The 22,921-nt window shown below is 44.9% G+C and overlaps 1 protein-coding gene across 1 annotated transcript in view; it reads right to left on the bottom strand.

The window, feature by feature from the left end:
• Positions 1-20,341, bottom strand: part of LOC116365825 (voltage-dependent T-type calcium channel subunit alpha-1I-like) — a gene marked incomplete at its 5' end in the record, with an annotated part of 54,946 nt that extends 34,605 nt beyond the window's left edge. Inside the window, 6 exon segments of the mRNA XM_031818202.1 lie at positions 6,693-7,135; positions 7,401-7,740; positions 19,106-19,198; positions 19,999-20,054; positions 20,057-20,270; positions 20,272-20,341. Of these exon segments, the coding sequence (XP_031674062.1) occupies positions 6,693-7,135; positions 7,401-7,740; positions 19,106-19,198; positions 19,999-20,054; positions 20,057-20,270; positions 20,272-20,341 (1,216 nt within the window).
• Positions 20,342-22,921: the final 2,580 nt, after the last annotated feature.

Here is a 22,921-nt window from a genome sequence, read left to right as displayed (position 1 = left end):
CTCTCTCCCTCCATCTCCCTCCATCTCCCTCTCCCTCCATCTTTCTCCATCTCTCTCTCCCTCCATCTCTTCCCTCTCTCGCATCTCTCTCTCCCTCCATCTCTCCATCTCTTCCATCTCTTCTCTCCCTTCCATCTCTCTCTCCCTCCATCTCTCTCCATCTCTCTCTCCCTCATCTCTCTCCTCCCTCCATCTCTCTCTCTCCCTCCATCTCCCTCCATCTCCCTCTCCCTTCCATCTTTCTCTCCATCTATCTCTCCCTCCATCTCGTTCCCTCTCTCCATCTCTCTCTGCCCTCCATCTTTCCTTCCCTCGTCTCCATCTCTCTCATCTCTCTCCATCTCTCTCTCGCTCCATCTCCTCTCTCTCCCACTCTCTCTCCCTCCCATCTCTTCCCTCTCGGTCCATCTCTCTCTCATCTCCATCTCTCTCTCCCCTCATCTTCTTCCTCTTCCATCCATCTCTCTCTCTCCATCTCTCCTCTCTCCTCATTCCTCCTTCCTCTCTCTTCCATCTCCTCTCTCCACTGCCCCCTCATCTCTTCCCTCGTCTCCATCTCTCTCCCTCCATCTCTCTATCGCTCTTTGTCTCATTACCAGACACTCCCATCTCCCTATGATTCAATATCTCTCCATGGATCAGCTCAGTGAGAGGAGAAAACAAGAGCAGAAGAACAGAGCCCCCCTCCTCCACTGGCAGCATGGTGGGGGAGGATGAGGGGATGAAGAGAGGAGGGGATGAGATCTAGTGCTGACTGATTCACCCAGATGTCCTTATTTTGGGGGTTATTAAATAACTAATTGACCAACGTAGGTTCAATTACTTGAATTCCATGTATTTCTTTTTTGTGAGATCAACGGGCCGTTTCTCTTTAGAGAAATCAAATCATTCATGAGAGAAATGAAGTCAAGAACTATGTGGGATGCTGGGCTGAAGGGAGTTTTCATTATGTAAATATTCAACCTATTTCATGTATGATAATGTTTTTGTTGTGTAATTACTGTGTATAAAAGTAGCATGTACTGTATATGAAATGTGAATACAATTTATACGTAAAAAGCTGTAAAAAAAAATGTAAATATAAAACAAAGTTGATTTTGTCCGTGAAGAGGGGTTGGATCAATAAAAAAAAACCATCTCTTCTATTGGATATATTTCTCACCTTTTATCTCCCTCCGTGTTCGTCTTCCTCCTATCACCTATCTTCCTCCATGTTCCTCTTATCACCTTCTATCTCCCTCCAAGTTCGTCTTCCTCCTATCACCTTCTATCTCCCTCCATGTCCCTCTTCCTCCTATCACCTTCTATCTCCCTCCGTGTTCATCTTTCTCCTATCACCTTCTATCTCCCTTCATGTTCCTCTTATCACCTTCTATCTCCCTCCAAGTATGTCTTCATCCTATCACCTTCTATCTCCCTCCGTGTTCATCTTCCTCCTATCACCTTCTATCTCCATCCATGTTCCTCTTCCTCCTATCCCCTTCTATCTCCCTCCGTGTTCATCTTCCTCCTATCACCTTCTATGGCCCTCCATGTTCGTCTTCTTCCTATCACCTTCTATCTCCCTCCATGTTCATCTTCCTGCTATCACCTTCTATCTCCCTCCATGTTCATCTTCCTCCTATCACCTTCTATCTCCCTCCATGTTCATCTTCCTCCTATCACCTTCTATCTTCCTCCATGTTCCTCTTATCACCTTCTATCTCCCTCCAAGTTCGTCTTCCTCCTATCACCTTCTATCTCCCTTCATGTTCCTCTTATCACCTTCTATCTCCATCTGTGTTCATCTTCCTCCTATCACCTTCTATCTCCCTCCATGTTCATCTTCCTCCTATCACCTTCTATCTCCCTCCGTGTTCATCTTCCTCCTATCACCTTCTATCTTCCTCCATGTTCCTCTTATCACCTTCTATCTCCCTCCAAGTATGTCTTCCTCCTATCACCTTCTATCTCCCTCCGTGTTCATCTTCCTCCTATTACCTTCTATCTCCTTCCAAGTTCGTCTTCCTCCTATCACCTTCTATCTCCCTTCATGTTCCTCTTATCTCCTTCTATCTTCCTCCGTGTTCATTTTCCTCCTATCACCTTCTATCTCCATCCATGTTCATCTTCCTCCTATCACCTTCTATCTCCCTTCATGTTCCTCTTATCACCTTCTATCTCCCTCCGTGTTCATCTTCCTCCTATCACCTTCTATCTCCCTCCATGTTCGTCTTCCTCCTATCACCTTCTATCTCCCTCCATGTTCATCTTCCTCCTATCACCTTCTATCTCCCACCATGTTCATCTTCCTCCTAACACCTTCTATCTCCCTCCGTGTTCATCGTCCTCCTATCACCTTCTATCTTCCTCCATGTTCCTCTTATCACCTTCTATCTCCCTCCAAGTTCGTCTTCCTCCTATCACCTTCTATCTCCCTCCATGTCCCTCTTCCTCCTATCACCTTCTATCTCCCGCCGTGTTCATCTTCCTCCTATCACCTTCTATCTCTCTTCATGTTCCTCTTATCACCTTCTATCTCCCTCCAAGTATGTCTTCCTCCTATCACCTTCTATCTCCCTCCGTGTTCATCTTCCTCCTATCACCTTCTATCTCCCTCCAAGTTCGTCTTCCTCCTATCACCTTCTATCTCCCTTCATCTTCCTCCTATCACCTTCTATCTTCCTCCATGTCCGTCTATCTCCCCCCATGTTCGTCTTCCTCCTATCACCTTCTATCTCCCTCCATGTCCGTCTTCCTCCTATCACCTTCTATCTCCCTCCATGTTCCTCTCCCTCCTATCACCTTCTATCTCCCTCCATGTTCGTCTTCCTTCTATCACCTTCTATCTCCCTCCATGTTCCTCTTCCTCCTATCACCTTCTATCTCCCTCCATGTTCCTCTTCCTCCTATCACCTCCCTCCCTCTCCTCTCACCTGTTTACCCTTTCATCTCTCCTTCCTGTTTTCATTTCCTCCCTCACAGATACCTGCACCTCCCTGCCTGCACATCCCTCTCTCTCCCTCTCTTTTCTCCATCCCTCTCTCTCCCTCTCTTTTCTCCATCCCTCTCTCTCCTTCTCTCTTCTCCATCCCTCTCTTTTCTCTATCCCTCTGCCTCCCTCTCTTTTCTCCATCCCTCTCCCTCCCTCTCTTTTCTCCATCCCTCTCTCTCCCTCTCTTTTCTCCATCCCTCTCCCTCCCTCTCCTTTCTCCATCCCTCTCTCTCCCTCTCTTTTCTCCATCCCTCTCCCTCCCTCTCTTTTCTCCATCCCTCTCTCTCCCTCTCTTTTCTCCATCCCTCTCTCTCCCTCTCTTTTCTCCATCCCTCTCCCTCCCTCTCCTTTCTCCATCCCTCTCTCTCCCTCTCTTTTCTCCATCCCTCTCCCTCCCTCTCTTTTCTCCATCCCTCTCCCTCCCTCTCTTTTCTCCATCCCTCTCTCTCCCTCTCTTTTCTCCATCCCTCTCCCTCCCTCTCCTTTCTCCATCCCTCTCTCTCCCTCTCTTTTCTCCATCCCTCTCTCTCCCTCTCTTTTCTCCATCCCTCTCCCTCCCTCTCCTTTCTCCATCCCTCTCCCTCCCTCTCTTTCTCCATCCCTCTCCCTCCCTCTCTTTTCTCCATCCCTCTCCCTCCCTCTCTTTTCTCCATCCCTCTCCCTCCCTCTCTTTTCTCCATCCCTCTCTCTCCCTCTCTTTTCTCCATCCCTCTCCCTCCCTCTCTTTTCTCCATCCATCCCTCTCTCTCCCTCTCTTTTCTCCATCCCTCTCTCTCCCTCTCTTTTCTCCATCCCTCTCCCTCCCTCTCTTTTCTCCATCCCTCTCTCTCCCTCTCTTTTCTCCATCCCTCTCCCTCCCTCTCTTTTCTCCATCCCTCTCCCTCCCTCTCTTTTCTCCATCCCTCTCTCTCCCTCTCTTTTCTCCATCCCTCTCTCTCCCTCTCTTTTCTCCATCCATCCCTCTCTCTCCCTCTCTTTTCTCCATCCCTCTCTCTCCCTCTCTTTTCTCCATCCCTCTCTCTCCCTCTCTTTTCCCCATCCATCTCTCTTTGTAGTTCTCTTGTTTTTATCTTATGTTTACTGAATATAAATGCGTAAGCCCCCCCCCCCCCCCCCCCACACACACATGCTGTATATACATGCTAATAGGGGAGCCTCTCAGTCATGCTACCATTGATGTGAAAGATGAATGCTGATGAGTCAGAGATGTAGTCACACACAACACACACCCAAACACACACACACACACACACACACACACACACACATACACAGCAACTCTGAATGAAGACTACAAGTAACAAATCCGAAGGACATCTAGTGAAGGTCATATCCTCACTGTATGCTCTTAACACATGTCATGTAATCCTTCCCTCAGGGGATTGATCAAATGAAGTTTCAGTAAGCCCTGTTACCAAAGAGGGAAACACATACACGTTCAGTTCTAGAACACAACCCCCTGGAACAACACTTACAAATCTACTGCAGAACACACACCGCCTCTGCCTCTGCCAAGAGAGACCATTGTGTAATGCTGTTGGAGTGTGTGGTGGGTGTGTGGTGTGGTGTGGTGTGGTGTGGTGTGTGTGTGTGTGTGTGTGTGTGTGTGTGTGTGTGTGTGTGTGTGTGTGTGTGTGGTGTATGGTGTATGTGGTGTGTGTGTGGTGTATGTGTGTGGTGTGTGTGTGTGTGTCTGTGTGGTATGTGTAATGCTTTTGGTGTGTGTGGTGTGTGTGTAGTATGTATGTCTCTCTGTGTGTGTGTGTGTGTGTGTGTGTGTGTGTGTGTGTGTGTGTGTGTGTGTGTGTGTGTGTGTGTGTGTGTGTGTGTGTGTGTGTGTGTGTGTGTGTGTGTGTGTGTGTGTGTGTGTGTGTGGTGTATGTGTGTGGTGTGTCTGTGTGGTGTGTGTAATGCTGTTGGTGTGTGTGGTGTGTGTGTGTGGTGTATGTGTGTGGTGTGTCTGTGTGGTGTGTGTAATGCTGTTGGTGTGTGTGGTGTGTGTGTGTGTGTAAATTCATACAGGAATAGAGCTGAAAATGCTGTGTAACAGGAGTCTGCTCCCTCTTCTCTCTCAGTGAGTTCCTGTCCTCCTCTTCTCCTCTCCCCACATCCCTCTGTTATTTTTAGAGTCTTCAGAAATGAGAGAACCGACTCCTCTGCATGTCGTCAAGGAGTGAGGGGGTGGATGAGAGATGAAGACAGAGGGAGGGATGGAGAGAGAGAGAGATGGAGGGAGAGAGAGAGAGATGGAGGGAGACAGAATGGAGAAGGGAGAGGGAGGGATGGACAGAGACAGGGGAGGAGGGAGACTAAAAGAGGCAGGGAAAGGAGGGGTGTGAGACAGGAGGGAGGGAGCGAGAGAGAGATAGAGAAAGACGGGTTGAGGGAGGTAGGAATGGTTATGTAACAGCCAGGGTGGGTGTATTTTGGCATGAAGCTACCACACCCTTCCACACAGGCAGCTCCCTCCCTTCCTCTCTTACTCTGTCTCTCTCAGGAGAGAAGTCAGCCAGTCAGCCAGACAGCCAGTCAGCCAGCCAGCCAGCCAGGCAGACAGGCAGACAGCACCTAAAGCAGGTTGAGGTGTACCTACCCTGCTGTTTTCTACTGATATCGTTGTGGTGGGTGTATAATGGAACAATACATTCCCATATTGATAGTGCTCCATGTACGTCACTGATATCTGACTTCCAGTGACTTGTACTACTTGTGAGTCATCCATTGGACAAATCTCGACCTTGTTAGCCCACTAAGCTAAAGTCATTGGGTTAGCTTTGGGGACTGAAGAGCAATACTGAAGAGCAATGTGCTGTACTCCCTGACTGTGTTATAGTTCACCTTTTGTGGTTTTCAATGCTAAAAGTATTGATGAGAATAGTATATTTACCTGGTTGTGATGTTCATGCTGATAGTATTGATGAGAATAGTACATTTACCTGGTTGTGATGTTCTATCCCCATGCTGATAGTATTGATGAGAATAGTATATTTACCTGGTTGTGATGTTCATGCTGATAGTATTGACGAGAATAGTACATTTACCTGGTTGTGATGTTCATGCTGATAGTATTGATGAGAATAGTATATTTACCTGGTTGTGATGTTCATGCTGATAGTATTGATGAGAATAGTATATTTACCTGGTTGTGATGTTCATGCTGATAGTATTGATGAGAATAGTATATTTACCTGGTTGTGATGTTCATGCTGATAGTATTGATGAGAATAGTATATTTACCTGGTTGTGATGTTCATGCTGATAGTATTGATGAGAATAGTATATTTACCTGGTTGTGATGTTCATGCTGATAGTATTGATGAGAATAGTATATTTACCTGGTTGTGATGTTCATGCTGATAGTATTGATGAGAATAGTACATTTACCTGGTTGTGATGTTCATGCTGATAGTATTGATGAGAATAGTACATTTACCTGGTTGTGATGTTCATGCTGATAGTATTGATGAGAATAGTATATTTACCTGGTTGTGATGTTCATGCTGATAGTATTGATGAGAATAGTACATTTACCTGGTTGTGATGTTCATGCTGATAGTATTGATGAGAATAGTACATTTACCTGGTTGTGATGTTCTATCCCCATGCTGATAGTATTGATGAGAATAGTACATTTACCTGGTTGTGATGTTCTATCCCCATGCTGATAGTATTGATGAGAATAGTACATTTACCTGGTTGTGATGTTCTATCCCCATGCTGATAGTATTGATGAGAATAGTATATTTACCTGGTTGTGATGTTCTATCCCCATGCTGATAGTATTGATGAGAATAGCGATCATGATTCCTCTATTGAAGTATTTGCTCTCCACGATGCCCCAAAGTTTCTTCCTCATCTCATCCCACATGTCCTTACAGTGTCCAAAACACGACCTCCTCTTCCTCTTCTTCTTCACTCCCTCCCCCTCTTCCGCTTTCTCCTCCAAGTGGTTCTCCTCCCTGTCCGTCTCCTCCACAGCCCCCTCCTCCTCCTCCCCATTGGCCGAGTCGCCCACAGCTCCCGCCCCCTGCCTGAGTGACAGTGCCGCAGCGCACTGAGGGCAGTCCTCTGTGTTTTGAGGGACGGCCAGGGCGATGGAGTTGCCCAGGGGTTGGGAGCTGTGGACTGGGTCCAGCTTGCTTTGGTGAGGACAGGGAGATTCTAATGAAAGATGGAGAGGGAGTGTGAGAAAGAATCAGCATGGCATTAACAGCATCAATAGACACTTTCACATTGTCGCACTATATCCATGTAAGCCAGCGTTTGATAGCGCCAAAGAGGTTTGAAAGTCGAGAGATTAAACAAGACTCATCACACTGGCTCGCACGAAACAATGTGAAAGAGGCTAATATCATGTTAAAGTTCAAGTTTAGACATTTAACAAAAACCCTTTCTCTCGTCCTCCCACCCACTGCCTCCCACTTACGGCGTGGCTGCCTCAGGTGATGCCTTTCCCCTCCGTTCGCACTCCCTCCTCCTCTTCCTCCTCCTCTTCCTCTCCCTCTAGTGGGCGGTGGTGGCAGAGGCCTTCCTCTCAGTTGGTTATACAGGGCTACAGACCTCCTGCGGGCCTTGCGCAGCATGTGGCAGACCAGCTGGAAGAGCTCTTCGTAGCAGTCCCCCGGTTCATGCAGGCTGGCCAGGGTAGAGGAGGACAGGCACTGGGCCCGCTGCTCCTGCATCAGCTGGTGCTCTCGCTGCTTGGTCTCACTGAACTGGGTGGCGATGACCACCAGACACAGGTTGATCATGAAGAACGAGCCAATCTGTGAAGTGGTGGATAGTCAGAGGTGAGTTACAAACACAGAGTTACTGTAGTGAGTGCTGAAGGCCAACCAGAAACACACACAGAGTTACTGTAGTGAGTGCTGAAGGCTAACCAGAAACACACACAGAGTTACTGTAGTGAGTGCTGAAGGCCAACCAGAAACACACACAGAGTTACTGTAGTGAGTGCTGAAGGCTAACCAGAAACACACACAGAGTTACTGTAGTGAGTGCTGAAGGCCAACCAGAAACACACACAGAGTTACTGTAGTGAGTGCTGAAGGCCAACCAGAAACACACAGATGCATACAGTGGAAGACCACTGGGCGTCTATAATGGAGTTGCCGCTGGTCAGCGCGCGCAATATTCACTTTTTGGCTTTGAGATTATTGACTAACAAATCAGGGGGACCCCAGGCCTCCAGACATATCTTGAGGTACTTCATTTGGTTTAGCTCTACTGCAGACTGAGGGAAAGAGGAGGATGATAATAGAGAGTAGAGAGGCCAGAGCCAAAGAGGAGGTGGAAGAGAGTAGGAGGGCAAATACATAGAGCAGGAATTTATTTTAGTGATGGCCAGAGGAGTAACACATTATACTAACAAATGACAAGCAGAATATCTCTAACACATTAGACAATCATTCCTTCATCATTAGAATCAAGATCTGCCTCTGGTCTCATCACTTGGGAGTTAGATGTAAACAGTATGTCTCCTTCAGTATTGGTCGACCACCTTCTACCCACCCGAACATACAGTATACACTGTTGCTGGTTTTTCCTCTCAAGATAGCATTGATGCTAAGAAAGTGTGCTGTTTGTGTGCTGTTTCCCCCTCAGCGACGCTAGTGTGATGTTAGCACTCATTCTAAAGGTCTAGGGAGGCTGTAGTTTCTAACAGAGTGTTATCAGGAGAGACAGAGAAAATAAATAAAAGATGATACCCAATGCAAGTAGACACAATGTCTCACTCTGTTTATAATATTCTCAGTTTATAATACTCACAGTTTATAATACTCTCAGTTTATAATAAGCTTGGTATATAATACTCTCAGTTTATAATACGCTCGGTGTATAATATGCTCTGTTTATAATACTAGGTTTATAATACTCTGTGCATAATACTATCCGTATTTAATACTATGTTAATAATACTCTCCGTTTTTAATAACCTGTTTATAATACTCTGTTAATAATGCTCTGTTTATAATACTGTTTATAATACTCTCTGTTTATAATACTGTTCATAATACTCTGTTTATAATACTGTTTATAATACTCTCTGTTTATAATACTGTTTATAATACTCTGTTTATAATACTCTGTTAATAATGCTCTGTTTATAATACTGTTTATAATACTCTCTGTTTATAATACTGTTCATAATACTCTGTTTATAATACTGTTTATAATACTCTCTGTTTATAATACTGTTTATAATGCTCTTTAATAATACTCTGTTTATAATACTCTCAGTTTTTAATAACCTGTTTATAATGCTCTGTTCATAATACTCTGTTTATAATACTGTTTATAATACTCTCTGTTTATAATACTGTTCATAATACTCTGTTTATAATACTGTTTATAATACTCTCTGTTTATAATACTGTTTATAATACTCTGTGTTTATAATACTGTTTATAATACTCTGTTTATAATACTGTTTATAATACTCTGTTTATAATACTCGGTTTATAATACTGTTTATAATACTCTCTGTTTATAATACTGTTTATAATACTCTGTTTATAATACTCTGTTTATAATACTGTTTATAATACTCTCTGTTTATAACACTCTGTTTATAATACTGTTTATAATACTGTTTATTTTACTGTTTATAATACTGTTTATAATACTCTGTTTATAATACTGTTTATAATACTGTTTATAATACTCTGTTTATAATACTCTGTTTATAATTCTCTCTGTTTATAATACTCTCTGTTTATAATACTGTTTATAATACTCTGTTTATAATACTCTGTTTATAATACTGTTTATAATACTCTCTGTTTATAATACTCTCTGTTTATAATACTGTTTATAATACTCTGTTTATAATACTCTCTGTTTATAATACTGTTTATAATACTCTGCTTATAATACTGTTTATAATACTCTCTGTTTATAATACTCTCTGTTTATAATACTCTCTGTTTATAATACTCTCTGTTTATAATACTCTCTGTTTATAATACTCTCTGTTTATAATACTGTTTATAATACTGTTTATAATACTCTGTTTATAATACTGTTTGTAATACTGTTTATAATACTCTGTTTATAATACTGTTTATAATACTGTTTATAATACTCTGTTTATAATACTCTGTTTATAATACTCTGTTTATAATACTCTCTGTTTATAATACTGTTTATAATACTCTGTTTATAATACTCTCTGTTTATAATACTCTGTTTATAATACTGTTTATAATACTCTCTGTTTATAATACTCCGTATATAATACACTCTGTTTATAATACCCTGTATATAATACTCCCTGTTAATACTATCTCTGTTAATACTCTCTCTCTGTTAATACTCTCTCTCTGTTAAATACTCTCTTTCTCTCTCTGTTAATACTCTCTCTCTCTGTTAACACTATATCTCTCTGATAATACTCCTTCTCTCTCTCTCTGATAATACTCTCCCTCTGTTAATACTCCCTCCCTCTCTGTTAATACTCTCTCTCTCTCTCTGTTAATTCTCTCTCCCTCTCTCTCGCTCTCTCTCTAGCTCTCTCTCTCTACTCTCGCTCTGTTAATACTCTCTCTCTCTCTCTCTCTGTTAATAACTTATTTGGGACTGGGGGGCAGTACTGAGGAGCTTGGATGAATAAGGTGCCCAGAGTAAACTGCCTGCTACTCAGGCCCAGAAGCTAAGATATGCATATTACTAGTAGATTTGGATAGGAAACACTCTGGAGTTTCTAAAACTGTTTGAATGATGTCTGTGAGTATAACAGAACTCCTATGGCAGGCTTTTGCCTGAGAAAAAATCCAACCAGGAAGTGGGATATCTGAGGTTTGTAGTTTTTCAAGTCATTGCCTATCGAATATACAGTGTCTATGGGGTCATATTGCAATTCCCAAGGCTTCCACTAGATGTCAACAGTCTTTAGAACCTTGTTTGAGGATTCTACTGTGAAGGAGGGGGGAATGAAAACTGAATGAGTCAGGGGTCTGACAGAGTGACATGAGCTGATCACGCGCGCTCACATGTTAGCAACCTACATTCCATTGCATTTCTACAGACAAAGGAATTCTCCGGTTGAAACATTATTGAAGATTTATGATAAAAACATCCTAAAGATTGATTCTATACTTCGTTTGACATGTTTCTATGAACTGTAATATGCTTTTTCGGTAAAGCTTTTTTGAAATCTGACACAGCGGTTGCATTAAGGAGAAGTTTATCTAAAGTTCCATGCATAACACTTGTATTTTCATCAACATTTATGATGAGTATGCATGTGGCTCTCTGCAAAATCACCGGATGTTTTGGAAGCAAAACATTACTGAACATAACACGCCAATGTAAACTGAGATTTTTGGATATAAATATGAACTTTATCGAACAAAACATACATGTATTGTGTAACATGAAGTCCTATGAGTGTCATGTGATGAAGATCATCAAAGGTTAGTGATTCATTTAATCTCTATTTCTGCTTTTTGTGACTCCTCTCTTTGGCTGGAAAAATGGCTGTGTTTTTCTGTGACTTGGCTCTGACCTACATAATCGTTTGGTGTGCTTCCTTCGTAAAGCCTTTTTGCAATCGGACACTGTGGCTGGATTTACAACAAGTGTATCTTTAAAATGGCGTAAAATACTTGTATGTTTGAGGAATTTTAATTATGGGATTTCTGTTGTTTTGAATTTGGCGCCCTGCAATTTCACTGGCTGTTGGCGAGGTGGGACGCTACCATCCCACATATCCCAGAGAGGTTAATACACACACACTCTCTCTCTCTCTGTGTGAGTCAGAAAAGAGAGAACCACTGCATTCTCTATCCTTCTCCTCAACTTGCTCCTCATAAGCTTTGGATTGGTGAAACCATAATACTTACACCAGTCCATTTCCTCTAAATCCATGCAAGGGAAGTGAACGATTGCACAGAATGAACTCCCAGGAGTTCACCTGGCCCTTGGCTGACCCTGTGGGGTGATGAAGTGTTATCTGACAGGTAGACTGCGGGGCAGGAAGGGGTGTATTGAGTTGTTAGGTTCTGCTGCACAGCTTCACTCTCCTGATCAGATCAACAGGAGAGATAGACAACCCACTAACCCCACCCAGAAAAACCCCATAGGGGTAGCTATACACAGCTCTGTTGCCTTCCAAACATCACACACATCTGCTCTATTCACATGCAAATTGTATTGTATTCAACGTTTGTAATTTCCACAGACTTGATCTGGCCTTACGAAAAATGTATCAACCCCTACAAGAAATGATCATTAATTATAATCTACATAATAATTCACATGTCCTGTTGCTTCAGGATTATTTTCCTGCTGTGAGAAACAGAGTCCAATTAAGATAGCACATCTGTACACTCACCCACACTAATGCATGCATGCACACAGGCAAAAGAGCATACATGCACATCACACACTTCTCCCAGAGGTGGATCAGGCTCAGAGGGTGTGGAGCTGTGTGACGGATGTGGCAGCAACATGTAGCTATTAAACACAGCACTAAGCCTCTTTAAAGACAGAGAGCTGAGGAGAGGAGAGGAGAGGAGAGGAGAGGAGAGGAGAGGAGAGGAGAGGAGAGGAGAGGAGAGGAGAGGAGAGGAGAGGAGAGGAGAGGAGAGGAGAGGAGAGGAGAGGAGAGGAGAGGAGAGGAGAGGAGAGGAGAGGAGAGGAGAGGAGAGGAGAGTGAGCAAAGCCGTGTGCCAGGCAGCCTCTAAATCTTCATAGCAGACAGTAGAAGAGAGAAGAGGAGAAGGGAGTAGAGAGGACAGAGATATGTGGAGAGAAGAGGAGAAGGGATAGAGAGGACAGAGATATGTAGAGAGAAGAGAAGGGAGTAGAGAGGACAGAGATATGTAGAGAGAAGAGGAGAAGGGAGTAGAGAGGACAGAGATATGTAGAGAGAAGAGGAGAAGGGATAGAGAGGACAGAGATATGTAGAAAGAAGTGGAGGGGAAGGCTCCATCTGTGATCCTAGTTCAGGGCTGGTCTGCAGGTGTGTGGGGCCTTTGATTCACCTCCAGACAGGTGTGTGTGTGCGTGCATAATGCAGTAATAATGTGAATCAGTGATATTGGACTTCCTGGTGATTAGGATCAAAGTAGCCTGCTGATCAGAATCACTAATCACATGCAGACACACACACACACACACACACACACACACACACACACACACACACACACACACACACACACACACACACACACACACACACACACACACACACACACACACACACACACACACACACTGACAGAATGAGACCCTCCCCTTCTTGGTGTCACTCAGCTTTAAGGTTTCATGTAATTCAATGCATCTCTCATCTTTCTTTCACGGACACATCAACTTGAAACAGGCAGCAGACAAAATCAATGCCAACGTATCCTGGCCTTCCTAGAAGTACAGTAGAATGTCAACTATCTGTTTGACTGCAGTAAGACTGGAGGTGAAACTTCACAGTCTGTAAGTTCATTACAGTAGAGCTCACTGATAGGATCATCTGGCCACCTTTGATTAATACCTCCACTTAATACCAGCCTTTAATATAGAGGGAAGGAGAGAGAGAACAAGAGAGAGAGAGGGGGGGAGAAAGAGAGGAACAAAGAGAGAGAGAGAGAGGAACAAAGAGAGAGAGAGAGAGAGAGAGAGAGAGAGAGAGAGAGAGAGAGAGAGAGAGAGAGAGAGAGAGAGAGAGAGAGAGAGAACAAGAGAGAGAGAGAACAAGAGAGAGAGAGGGGGGGGGAAAGAGAGGAAGAAAGAGAGAGAGAGAGGATGAAAAAAAATGAGAGAGAGAAAGAGGGAGAGAGAAACAAAGAGAGAGAGTAGGCAGACCTTGCTCTCAAAAGAAAGGCTATGTGAGAGGGAAACTGAGTTGCACTTAGTAACATCCTGCCAAATGTATGACCATATTAGATACACATATTTCCTTCAGAGACCCACAAAGAATTCACAAACAAATCCAATTTTGATAAACTCACATATCTACTGGGTGAAATACCACAGTGTGCCATCACAGCAGCAATATTTGTGACCTTTTGCCACAAGAAAAGGTCAACCAGTGAAGAACAAACACCATTGTAAAGACAACCTATATTTATGTTTATTTATTTTCCCTTTTGTACTTTAACTATTTGTACATCGTTACAACACTGTATATAGACATAATATGACATTTGAAATGTTTCTATTCTTTTGAGACTTTTGTAAGTGTAATGTTTACTGTTACTTTTTTATTGTTATTTTCACTTTTGTTTATTATCTATTTCATTTGCTTTGGCAATGTAAAGATATGTTTTCCATGCTAGTAAAGCCCTTTGAATTGAATTGAGAGACAGAGAGAGAGAGCGAGAACGAGAGAGAGAACGAGAGAGAGAGAGAGAGAGAGAACGAGAGAGAGAGAGAGAGAGAGAGAGAGAGAACGAGAGAGAGAGAGAGAGAGAGAGAGAGAGAGAGAGGAGAGAGGGAGAGAGAGAGAGAGAGAGAGAGAACGAGAGAGAGAGAGAGAGAGAGAGAGAGAGAGGGAGAGAGGGAGAGAGAGAGAGAGAGAGAGAGAGAGCTGCTGGAGAGATGGAGAAAATAAGAAAAGAACCAAAGTGGCTTTGAGATGAGTGAATAACAATCAGGGGGACACCAGGCCTCCAGACATATATTGAGGTACTTCATTAGGTTTACCTCTACTGCAGACTGAGGGAAAGAGGAGGATGATAATAGAGAGTAGAGAGGCCAGAGCCAAAGAGGAGGTGGAAGAGAGTAGGAGGGCAAATACATAAAGCAGGACTTTATTTTAGTGATGGCCAGAGGAGTAACACATTATACTAACAAATGACAAGCAGAATATCTCTAACACATTAGACAATCATTCCTTTATCATTAGAATCAAGATCTGGATGGCTCTAACTAAGAACAACACACAGTACCCCACAGGGTCCACTCCCACCGTGCCTAAGGAGTCTTCACACAGGGATAAAGGGCCACTCAACAGTAGGGATACATTGTTCCTAGACAGTGACCTATGGTCAGTTGTATTTCTTTCTCCCTAAAGTTACATTAAAGCTTTTGGGAGGGTAAGCTGACCCTAGATCTGTGACTATGGGAAAAACTGCCAGTCACCAGTCAGTTGCCGAGCAACAGGTTAACATGACTGTGATTGGAGCTGATAGAGGAAGATGAGAACTTGGCAGGAAGATACAGAAAAAGTTCAGACACGCCCACACAGGTTAAAGCCAATCGAGTTGCTGCATTATCCCCAGACAGTCGTGACTATACTGTGATTCGACGCCTGTCTCCAGGTCACGAAGGACGCTGACAATCAGAATGCGCACGGCCAATGCCAGCCTCTGTTTCAGACTTACCAACCACGTGAACACTTATGTATTCACACACCACCATGACGCAATCCTCTTAGTCAGGCCTATTTAACAGTACACTGATATTCTGCCTGGCATTCAATCCAACTCGCAATATATGTGTTTACATATTGTGTTTCGAAACTCCTGCCCACACACACAGACACGTCTTATTCTGATCAACAGGAAGCATATACAGGTGAAGTCGGAAGTTTACATACACCTTAACCAAATACATGTAAACTCAGTTTTTCACAATTCCTGACATTTAATCCTAGTAAAACTTCCCTGTCTTAGGGTTTTCCTCCAAACATAACGATGATCATTATGGCCAAGCAGTTCTATTTTTGTTTCATCAGACCAGAGGACATTTCTCCAAAAAGTACGATCCTTGTCCCCATGTGCAGTTGCAAACCGTAGTCTGGCTTTTTTATGATGGTTTTGGAGCAGTGGTTTCTTCCTTGCTGAGCGGCCTTTCAGGTTATGTCGATATAGGACTTGTTTTACTGTGGATATAGATACTTTTGTACCTGTTTTCTCCAGATTCTTTACAAGGACCTTTACTGTTGTTCTGGGATTGATTTGCACTTTTTGCACCAAAGTAAGAACGCGTCTTCTTCCTGAGCGGTATGACGGCTGCGTGGTCACATGGTGTTTATACTTGTGTACTATTGTTTGTGGTACCAAACAATACTGTTTGTTTGTGGTACCTTCAGGCGTTTGGAAATTTCTACCAAGATTGAACCAGACTTGTGGAGGTCTACAATTTTTTCTGAGGTCTTGGCTGATTTCTTTTGATTTTCCCATGATGTCAAGCAAAGAAGCAATGAGTTTGAAGGTAGGCCTTGAAATACATCCACAGGTACACCTCCAATTGACTCAAATTATGTCTATTAGCCTATCAGAAGCTTCTAAAGCCATGACATAATTTTCTGGAATTTTCCAAGCTGTTTAAAGGCACAGTCAACTTAGTGTATGTAAACTTCTGACCCACTGGAATTGTGGTACAGTGAATTATAAGTAAAATAATCAGTCATATAGTCATTTTTTGAATTTTTTGGGGGAAAAATGACTCGTGTCATGCACAAAGTAGATGTCCTAACCGACTTGCTAAAACTATAGTTTGTTAACAAGAAATTTGTGGAGTGGTTGAAAAACAAGTTTTAATGACTCCAACCTAAATGTATGTAAACTTCCCACTTCAACTGTACCTGTGAAAGGAGTCTACCTCTTTGTCTACCTCTTTGCAGTAGTACGTTTTACAGAAACCCGAACCATTCATGACTTTATTTAACCATTCAAAACGAGCTACTGCATTGCTGGTTTGATTGAATTGAACACAAACTCAAGAGACTAGAAAAGATCCCCTGCTCCTGTTGGTGGGGATGACATTGAGGAGTCTCTGCATGGTAATAATGTGAATGTGTTGTTAGAGGGGAGGGTCTGGAGAGGAGCAGCTCTGTAAAGATAAGAACATGAGCGCAACAGGTTTATGACTGTCCTCTCAAAAAGCTAACCAATAACAGTCTATTTTCAATTTAACTTGGCAAGTCAGTTAAGAAAAAAATTCTTATTTACAATGACGGCCTACCCTGGCCAAAGCCTAACCCATGACGATGCTGGGCGAAATGTGCAACGCCCTATGGGACTCCCAATCATAACCGGTTGTGATACAGCCTGGACTCATAGCAGGGTGTGTAGTGACACCTCTAGCACTGAGATGCAGTGCCTTAGGTCGCTGTGCCACTCGGGAGCCCCTAGTCTAACTGTATAGTATTGCTGATGAATCACAATTATGTTTCCCTCATAAGCTTATTTGAGAATGTGAACACCGTATATGATCTCGTCTCCTTTCCTTCAAATAATTACCCATAATTCACAGCAGTCACTTCCTCTGAGTCCTCAGGGGCCGTCTGGCAATGCATGCTGGGATATGAACACATGATGACATGGCATCATCTTGGGGACAGCATGTCTCTCTGTTAGGATCCGCATCACAAGTATGTGTGTGTGCATATGTGTCACACACTCGCGACGGGAGCCCACCACTCTGATCGTTCCTAATTAAACGTTAATGCTAATTCGGTCACTCGCTGTGACCCAAACCGGATTAAGACCTATCGCTAGTCAGACGGCACGCCGCGAGGCGTGGATTAAATGGCCGCCGGGTGCCACAGAGCAACCTGACGCCTGCAGAGACAGAGACATCTCAACCTGTTTCTCTCTGAAGTATGCAGGCTAGACACCCTCTCTTCTCTTCTCCTCTTATCTTATCTCCTCTGTCTTTCATCCCTCTCTTCTCACCTCTCTCTTTTCAATATTCCTCTATATTTGTACACTTCTCTTCAGCCACTTCTCATATCCCTTTCTTCCTCTCTCACTCCTCTCTTTTCATACTCTTTCTGTTTTATCTTATATCCTCATCACTCCTTCTCTCTCTACATTTGTCTCTCAAACTCTTTCTTCATATCGCTCATTCAACCCTCTTTCCTTCATTCTCTCTCTTTATACTGTATCTCCTCCTCCTCCCCCATTTCTCTCTCCTCCTCTCCGTCTCTCCCCTCTTCCTCCCCATCTCTCTCCCTCCTCTTCCTCTTTCTCTCTCCCTCCTCCTCCCCATCTCGCTCTCACCATCCTCCCCATGTCTCTCCCTCCTCCCATCACTGCTCCTCCTCTCTACCTCTTCCCCATCTCTCTCCCTCCTCTGCCTCCTCCTCCCTCTTCTCCCTTCTCCTCCTCCCTCTCTCTCCCTCCTCCCCACCTCCTTCTCCTCATCTATCCTCCTCCTCTCTCCCTCCTCCACCCCATCTCTCTCCCTCCTCCTCCCTCTTCTCCCTTCTCTCTCCCTAATCTCCCTCCACCTGATATTCTAAAACGGACCAGTGTTTCTCCATCTTCAGGCGTATTCACCAGTGTTTCTCCATCTTCAGGCGTATTCACCAGTGTTTCTCCATCTTCAGGCGTATTCACCAGTGTTTCTCCATCTTCAGGCGTATTCACCAGTGTTTTCTCCATCTTCAGGCGTATTCACCAGTGTTTCTCCATCTTCAGGCGTATTCACCAGTGTTTCTCCATCTTCTGGCGTATTCACCAGTGTTTCTCCATCTTCAGGCGTATTCACCAGTGTTTCTTCTCCATCTTCAGGCGTATTCACCAGTGTTTCTCCATCTTCAGGCGTATTCAAACAGTGTTTCTTCAAAAACATGGCCGCCAATAAAGTAAGAAGGAACAGGAGGCGGGGCCAAACTTTCAGCCCCCTCTTTGCTCTCACATCCATTACAGAGATTAAGCCTCAGATAAATTCACTTTACTGTCTACCCGGCCATTGATTCTGGAAACCGTGTATCTTACGGTCTGATTTTACAAGTCTATTAACACTGAAATCTGCCAGTCAGAAACAAGCCCCATGGGAGCATTATGAGGGGCCAGGAGATGAGCCCTCGGAGGGAAAGAGGAATCACTTACAAGCCAGAGTGGAAGGAGTGTATCACACTACCTCCTCATATTTCAGTTGGAGGACCTTTGCCCATATACACTGAAGGCCAGTTTTGCGTATGAATAAAAGCAAAGCAAACTATCTCAATCAATCTCTTAACACATAGGGTGTAGTGTTGCAACATTCTGGTAACTTTCCCACATTTCCTATAGGTTAGCCTGGAATCCTGGTTACACGATTCCTGTTTCCTGCTCCCTGTCATCAGAATTTTGCAAACCTAACAGGGCATTGTTTTGTGGTGGAAGCCCAGTTACAAACTGATTGACAAAACACAGATTTGTTGTGATAGCGTCATGTTGGTGTGTGTAGTGTACTTACGATGATGAGGAAGATGAAGTAGATGAAGTTGTAGAAGGAGTGAGCATCCATTACATAGTACATGATCTCTACCCAGCCTTCCAGGGTGATCACCTGGAGACAGATACACAACCAGCTGAGGGTTTGTGTGTATTTGTGTGTGTGTGTGTGTGTGCGTGAGTGTATGCTTGTCGGTGTGCATGCATTATTGTATGTGTGTCCTCCCCACACCCTCAACCCCTCCCCTCCTCTCCTCTCCCATCCCCTCCCCCTCCCCATCCACTCCCCTCTCCTCTCCCCACCTCCCCTCTCCCCATCCACTCCCTTCCTCCACTCCCCTCTCCCGACCTCCCCTCCCCTCCCCATCCCCCCTCCTCCCCATCACCTCTCCCCTCCTCCCCATCCCCACCTCTCCCCTCCTCCCCATCACCTCCCCTCTCCATCCCCTCCCCTCTCCTCTCCCCCCTCCCATCTCCTCTCCCCTCCTCCCCATCCCCCACCTCTCCTCTCCTCTCCTCTCCTCTCCTCTCCTCTCCTCTCCTCTCCTCTCCTCTCCTCTCTCCTCTCCTCTCCTCTCCTCTCCTCTCCTCTCCTCTCCTCTCCTCTCCTCTCCTCTCCTCTCCTCTCCTCTCCTCTCCTCTCCTCCCTCTCCTCTCCTCTCCTCTCCTCTTCCTCTCCCTCCCTCTCCCTCCCCTCCCCTCTCCTCTCCTCTCCTCTCCTCTCCTCTCCCCTCTCCTCTCTCTCCCCTCTCCTCTCCTCTCTCCTCCTCCTCTCCTCTCCTCTCCTCTCCTCTCCTCTCCTCTCCTCTCCTCTCCTCTCCTCTCCTCCCTCTCCTCTCCTCTCCTCTCCTCCTCCCTCCCTCCCCACCTCTCCACTCCTCCCCATCTCTCCTCTCCTCTCCTCTCCCCTCTTACCTGGAAGATAACAATCCAGGCGTATACGATGTTATCGAAGTTGATCGCCCCTTGTGTGGATTATTATGTCCAGTATGACATCTAGTATAGTACTGGTTCCAGTTGATACAGAGACCCACTGCACTGGCGGAACTGTGACTAGTGTTCGGGGATGAGCCCCAGGGACTGGCGGTGGTAGGCAATCCTCCCTGTCCAGACAGCAGGTCCTTCCCCCCTCCCTCCGGGCCGGGAACGTCACCACACGACATGATCCCGTTATCCTGGGCCAGAGAGCCAGATGAAGGGGCGCTCGTCATCCTCCTCCGGCTGGTAGTAAGGGGCGGGTAGGGTCAGACCTGACGAACTGGGAGGGGGAAGAGAGAGAGAAAGAGTGTGTTATAAATATGCATGTGTGATCACACACACACACACATTAAGCACACAAAGATGTATGCGCACACACATGCACGGCTGCACACACACACACACACACACACATTAACATGCCACAGGCACACACACACACATACACACACATTAACATGCCACAGGCACACACACACACACACACACACATTAACATGCCACAGGCACACACACACACATACACACACTTACCCAATTCCAAACTCCTCATGTATTTTGACTATTTTTTATCACAGGATACTAGCAGAAACAGGAAGTAGGTGGAGCAGAAGTGCGTAGGGATCATTTACTCACTTGAGCAGAATCTGCCACAAACCAACTCTTGGAGTATCATATTCCTCACCACCAGAGGTTTTAAACATGCCATTCACACACCTCTGCAATCTTAGTGCCCGAGCAGGTGATTTTGATTTTGTATTTTGTACAAATACCAAACCAGACTTTAAAATGATTATCATCAGTTGAAGTGGAACTAGTCATTTCCATTTTATATGTGTGTCCTGTTTCCTCTATATAGGAGCAGACTGACTATTCACCTGTCTGTTTCAGAGAAATAACTCTCCTCTCCTCTCCATCGTCTGTTTGCTCTCTCTCCCTGACCATGAAAGGAACACACCTATAGGTCACATGTCATACTGACTGAAAAACACACACACACAACACACACACACAACACACACACACACACACACACACACACACACACACACACACACACACACACACACCTCGCACACCCCATAGGTCACCCATAGGTCATACATATACACAACAGCCCTCAGGAGCAAAGCATTAGGGCTCTAGTATTGTATTGACGAAGGGTAAACGGCTCATATCCTTTGGGTGTCATTCCTTCACCAGTCGTCTATTCTGTCTCCTCCTCAATACCAGGCTGTATTCTGCTGACATATAGTCTTTGTCCTCGACCACAGAGAGAGACCACAGATATACTGAGAACCACAACAGGATCAGTAACCACCAGTCTGATCAGACTGGCTGCACTGTTTCTGTTCATTGAAGCTAAAGGGAAAGAGAGAGAGAGAGAGAGAGAGAGAGAGGGAGAAGAGAGAGAGAGGGAGAGGGAGTAGCGAGAGGGGGGAGAGAGAGGAGAGAGAGAGAGAGAGAGAGAGGAGAGAGAAGAGAGAGAGAGAGGAGAGAGGGGAGAAGAGAGAGGGGGGAAGAGAGGGAGAGAGAGAGGGGGGGGAGAGAGAGAGAGAGGGAGAGGGAGAGAGAGAGAGGGAGAGAGAGAGGAGAGGGAGAGAGAGAGGGGGAGGATAGAGAGGAGAGAGAGAGAGAGAGAGAGAGAAGAGAGAGAGAGAGAGAGAGAGAGAGAGAGAGAGAGAAGAGAGAGAGAGAGAGAGAGAGAGGAGAGAGAGAGAGAGAGAGAGGAGAGAGAGAGAGAGAGAGGGGGGGGGGAGAAGAGAGAGGAGAGGGAGAGAGAGAGGGGGGAGAAGAGGAGAAGAGGGAGAGAGGGAGAGAGAGAGAGAGAGAGAGAGAGAGAGAGAGAGAGAGAGAGAGAGGAGAGAGAGAGAGAGAAGAGAGAGAGATAAATATGATGGAAAGTACAACTAAGTTAAAAGAAAGAGAGAGGGGCAGTATAACAGGAAGAATTAGTGTGTGAGAAGAGAGGGGGAGAGAGAGAGAGGTATTAAAAGAAAGGAGAGATGGCGGTGAGGAGGAGGAGTCTGTGGCCCAGTCAGACAGTGGAGGCTGTGGGGTAGTGGAGCGTGAATGAGAAGTGGACCACCGCCAGGAACCTAGCTACAGCCCACACAGCATGCATCAGCACGGCTCAGCACAGAGCAGCAAGCCACTGAGAAAACACCTGCCAGTCAGGGATGGAGGGAGGGAGGGAGGGTGGGGAGAGGGATGGAGATGTGTGCAGTCTGTCAGTATAGCTTGGTTGAAGGAGAAAAATCAGGGGAGAGAGAAAATGACAAGGAAAGGTAATACAAGAAGGGAGGTGAAAGGGAGGGAAAGTGAGAAAGGAGAGGAAGATAAAGGGAGGGAGAGTGAGAAAGGAGAGGAAGATAAAGGGAGGAGAGTGAGAAAGGAGAGGAAGATAAAGGGAGGGAGAGTGAGAAAAGGAGAGGAAGATAAAAGTGAGGAAGAGTGAGAAAGGAGAGGAAGATAAAGGGAGGGAGAGTGAGAAAGGAGAGGAAGATAAAGGGAGGGAGAGTGAGAAAGGAGAGGAAGACAAAGAGGGGAGAAAGAAGGAGAGAGGTGGAGAGAGAGGGGAGAAAGAAGGAGAGAGGTGGAGAGAGAGAGCAACGACAGTAGAGGAAGAGGAAGAGAGTGTAGATAAACCAGGAGAGGTGTGCTGTCCTCCACTGTAACATTCAGCTACTCCAGCTAATCACACCCATTGCAACCTCTCATCTCACCATTAGCATACTCCCTGGCTAATACACAAGGGTCCTTCAATTAAGCATCCAACCACTCTGGCTAACCCTTAGCATTAGTTAATACTGTTCTTGAGCTGAGCTTCCTGCAACACAGGCTGAAGCTCCAATCTGAA

Source organism: Oncorhynchus kisutch, unplaced genomic scaffold, assembly GCF_002021735.2.
Source record: "Oncorhynchus kisutch isolate 150728-3 unplaced genomic scaffold, Okis_V2 scaffold1289, whole genome shotgun sequence".
In the NCBI taxonomy this organism is placed as follows: domain Eukaryota; kingdom Metazoa; phylum Chordata; class Actinopteri; order Salmoniformes; family Salmonidae; genus Oncorhynchus; species Oncorhynchus kisutch.
Note: the sequence above shows the minus strand (reverse complement) of the source record. Positions and strands in the feature narration are given on the sequence as shown.